This window comes from Musca autumnalis, unplaced genomic scaffold (genome assembly GCF_047663935.1).
Source record: "Musca autumnalis isolate F117 unplaced genomic scaffold, ASM4766393v1 scaffold_34, whole genome shotgun sequence".
Lineage (NCBI taxonomy): Eukaryota > Metazoa > Arthropoda > Insecta > Diptera > Muscidae > Musca > Musca autumnalis.
In genome coordinates this window covers 211229-215573 of record NW_027411911.1, presented here as the reverse complement: position 1 = coordinate 215573, position 4345 = coordinate 211229, and the positions used below count along the sequence as shown (strand labels likewise).

At 32.6% G+C, this 4345-nt stretch overlaps 1 protein-coding gene across 1 annotated transcript; it reads right to left on the bottom strand.

The window, feature by feature from the left end:
* Positions 1 to 428: 428 nt before the first annotated feature.
* Positions 429 to 1625, bottom strand: LOC141400520 (uncharacterized). Its single transcript, XM_073979720.1, has one exon. It carries the CDS (start codon positions 1623 to 1625, stop codon positions 429 to 431), a length of 1197 nt encoding a protein of 398 aa, XP_073835821.1.
* Between the last annotated feature and the right edge of the window lie 2720 nt (positions 1626 to 4345).

The following is a 4345-nucleotide window of genomic DNA, read 5'->3' as shown; positions in this document are numbered from 1 at the left end:
AATACTCTTTTTATAAAATTAGATGCTGTGTATCTAAACCCAAGAGTTTAGAGGTAAAATTGATTAAACGCCCCGAGTCCGTAGGTTTCTGGTACCAGTCAAGTCTGAGTTGTGTTTCATTTCTAATCACAATTGCATCCAGGTAAGGTAATTTGTTGTCTTTTTCTATCTCCATCGTAAATTGTATGTGTGGGTTGAATGAGTTCAAAATGTCCAAATTTTCCATGATATCATCTCTTTTCATGATCGTAAAGATGTCATCCACATACTTAGTCAATATCTTCGCTTTTGTGTGCATTTTCATCAATGATGAGTCCAGTAGTTGTTCCATGACAATATCTGCGATGACTGGGGAGGCAGGGGAACCCATTGGCATGCCTTTATTTTGTTTGTAAAATTTGTCGTCATATATAAAATATCTTGTATCCTTAATACACAGCGTCAAAATGTCCATAAATAGCTCCTTCGGGATCGTCGTGTGCTGTTATTGTGTCCCACTTATCCTCTATCGTGTTTAGAGCTAGATTTACAGGTATGCTGGGAAATAGCGATACCACGTCAAATGAAATGAGCACTTCGTCAGGGTTAATTTTTATGTTCTCAATTTTCGTCTTGAAATCTTTCGCGTCCTTTACGTTATAGATCGAATCCACTGTCAGATTTTTTAATATGTCGACCACATATTTACAAAGACCATTAGCAGGGGAGTTTATAGTGGAACAGATTGGTCTAAGAGGGTTACCATCCTTGTGAATTTTGGGTAAACCATAAAGTCTAGGAGCAGTGGAAGTTTTGTTAGTTAATTTGTATTTCTCAGCCTCATTTATAATGCCCAATTTGAATAATTTTTCCACTAGCAGATTGTTCTTGTTTTGTAGAATATTTGGTGGATCTCTTTTTAAGCGTCTGTATGTACACATATCTTCTACTATTGTTGCCATTTTCGTTTGGTATTCTTTTTTATACATAGCCACAATCTTCCCCCCTTTGTCAGCGTTTACAATAATAATGTCATCATTTTCTTTTAAAAATGATCTGCACCGGCCCACTGTGCTGAGTATTTGTTTATCTCTAGCGTGAAGAGTTGTTGTCGTTTTATTCTTCATGTGTTCGTCTATGATTGATACTAATTGAGTTCTCGCAGTCTCTTGTTGTTCTTTGTCGTCGTTGGTTTTTATGCAATCCTCTCCTTCTGCTATTACGTCAAATAATGGAATGTTTTTGTTGTTGTTGCATGTTTGGGACCTAGTGCTAACAACCACTCCTTCTTGTAACAATTCGGTAATTTGTGCTTGCAATTTTTCTTGTCTTACTCTGGTTTTGTGAGTTGTGTTGTGTTTTTGTTGTATTAACAGATTGAGAATTTTGTTGTGGAAGTGATAGACGTGTTTGTCTAGGATTCTCTTGATGTTTGGCGGGATTTCTTTGTTGATTTTGAAAATATTGTAGATATTCGATGTGCTATTGCTGATGAAGTGGGGAATAATACCAACTTTTTTACATTTTATGAGAAAAGAAGTAGAAGCCTTTAGACTGGCCATTGATTTATTGCACGTGGAATATTGTTTGGTGATGCGCTGAGTTGTTTTGTTGTAGTTTTCTTTTATCTTTTTGTAGATGGTCATCTTCGCGGCGTGCCTTCCGTGTAGTTTGTTTGGTTTGTTTATCGTTTACCTTATGAATGTTGATGCTTGACGTATTGTTTGGCTATAGGCTTTTCACAAATAAAAATCGATTTTATGATTTTTAATAATTTGTTTTATTTCCAATATTTCGATTGGAATCTCCAATCATCATCAGGGTACTACAACATAAATACAAATCAGCAGTTTTTTACAAATAATACAAACTTAGAAACTTACTTAAAGAAAGTTGTCGTTGTCTAATCGTCAGCGAGCTTACTTCAACTAAAATTTGTTCGGTTTTTTTTTTACTTTTTACTATTTAAAATATCATTAAGGCAATAAAATGCAAAAACAAAAACTGTATGTGCTTGATTTCTTGGTTTTTGTTTAAATGTTTGCAAACCAGTTGAAATTGTGTATATTCTTACGATTCATTTGCAATTAAGAATTTTTATGGCGTTCTTGGTATATAGAAATGTAGAGTCTATAACTTTTCGTCACTAAATAATTTAGGAAATCAATAGTAAATTTTGGTTTCGTAATTGAAAACGATTTTGGGATATGTGCGTTACGTGAATAAGTCAGAAAAGCATTATCACGAAGGGAAAGGAAAAACCACTGCTCTCCCCGTAAAATATAGGGAAACGAATTTTCTACAGAGAAGATTTCAAGCCCTTTAAAGTACTTTGATGAAGTTATATTTTCTAATGAGACGAACATTATGTTGTATTATTACGTTGGGACCCAAAAAGTATGGCGCAACCATCTTACAACCCTGGCAAATAAAAATGTAATATATACTGAAAACTTCGGAGAACTGTAAGTTATGGTACTGGCATAGACAAACGAATTGTATAGACAAAAGATTACTCATGCTGTGTGCTGTCAACAGACTCAAACCAAAATATTGAATATTTTTCGAAGGCGATTTTTCCGAGGATGTAGATTCCATCAAAAACTAACTTTATAGAGTTGTATTTATTGTAATTTTAATTGTGTAGTTCTGTCAACAAAATCGATGTTAAGAACATTGTTTAGAACATTCCTTTGTTTATATGCACATTTAATTTGTCTATGGCAAAGGGTTGTATATGAAGCAATGGCTTTAGGTAAAATAAGTTTTCTGAGGTTTATTTGAAGATCTCCTAAAACTTATTTAACGACAACGTCAAAATTGTGGTTTTTGGAACCTGAAAATCCAAAAAGGAAATGCAATATAAAATCTACCAAGACAAGACATTCTAGACGTAAGTCTTATTTACAAAAACTTTATGGATTCATCTGAGGAAAAAAGGCCCTTCACTAATATACGAAACTTAATAAAGATCAATGGGAAAAATACCAATAAAATATGACATTTCGAAATGTATTTTTTCATATCGTGTGAAGTACACTTAGCTATGCATTTAACTTACATTTTAAATTAGTGTTCAGTGAAAAACAAATTTGTGTTTTGAATAATGGTTAATGAATGACTATAATATATTTGATTTCTAAGACGATCCGAAATCAAATTCGTTCGAATTACTATCTAACGCCTTTCGGTGTAGAAAATGGTTCCTCGACTGAAAACAAAAAACAAACAAAAATTACTAATATATAAACAAAACGTAACTCATTTAGCAGTTTGAACACATTTGTACGTACATTTGTATTTTGTTGTAGTTTGGCATTTGTTGTTCTTTGTAGATAGAAAACCTCTGTGCGAAATATTAGCAACATAGGTTTAGGTTTGGAAGTATTTTAAAGTTTAAAGACAAAACTTTCAATCGACTTTGGTCCATCATCATACCATCAATTTTATACAGAATGTCTTACACTAAGTCCAGATTGTCACTGCATTTCTATTTTTACCGTTTCATTTGCGAGAGGATTCTTAGTATCACAGAAATCCTCATTTGTAATGATTAGTAGATTATTTTTCAATTTCACTGTCGCTTTAAATTTCCACTCTTTTTACATTTCTGATTTTAAGAGGAAAGTAAAACTATTTTGTAAAATATTAAGAATGATAGATTTATGCATACCGTTTGTTCCCTACAAAAAATTATGAAACAAAAGTGCAACTTTTAAATGCATTTTTTAGGCGTTGCGAGGGGTAAATTGCGTTGGGTACTTATTTAACGAATTCAATAAAAAACGGAGAAGTAAAAAAAGGTTTTATTTGCGTACTAAATTTGGTACCTTTGGTTTTGTGTGAGCAGATAGATTTCAAAACTGATATTTAGTATTGAACTAGAACTAGAAGCAAGCTCAATTTTTACAGACGGGTAGAGTTTTTGATAATTAGTGTTTTCGCGGTACGAATATTACTAAATGTTAATTAACATTAAAGTGCTGGTATTAACTGACAAAGAAATCATTTTTCTGCCTTCAAAAAATACAATACCATAAGATGCGAAGGGAAGGAGGGAGGGAGAGACATATTTGCTTACGATTGTAGAACGATTCGATTTATGTAGTTCTTTTTGAAAGCCACATACTTGATTTTTAGAAAAGATAAATAGTAACACTCTTAACTGTCGTATGTAGCGTTACTGGCTTTTATTTTGATAAAAAAAGTTATAAATGGGAAATGGAGACATTATATTCTGAAATTTGGTCAATTAATTTATTATCCTACTTTATACCATGGGATTTTCCGCTAACGAAGTAGCGGGCATATGCTAGTATGTACATACAAAATGTATATGCAAAGTTTCAACACATATGTAAAAACA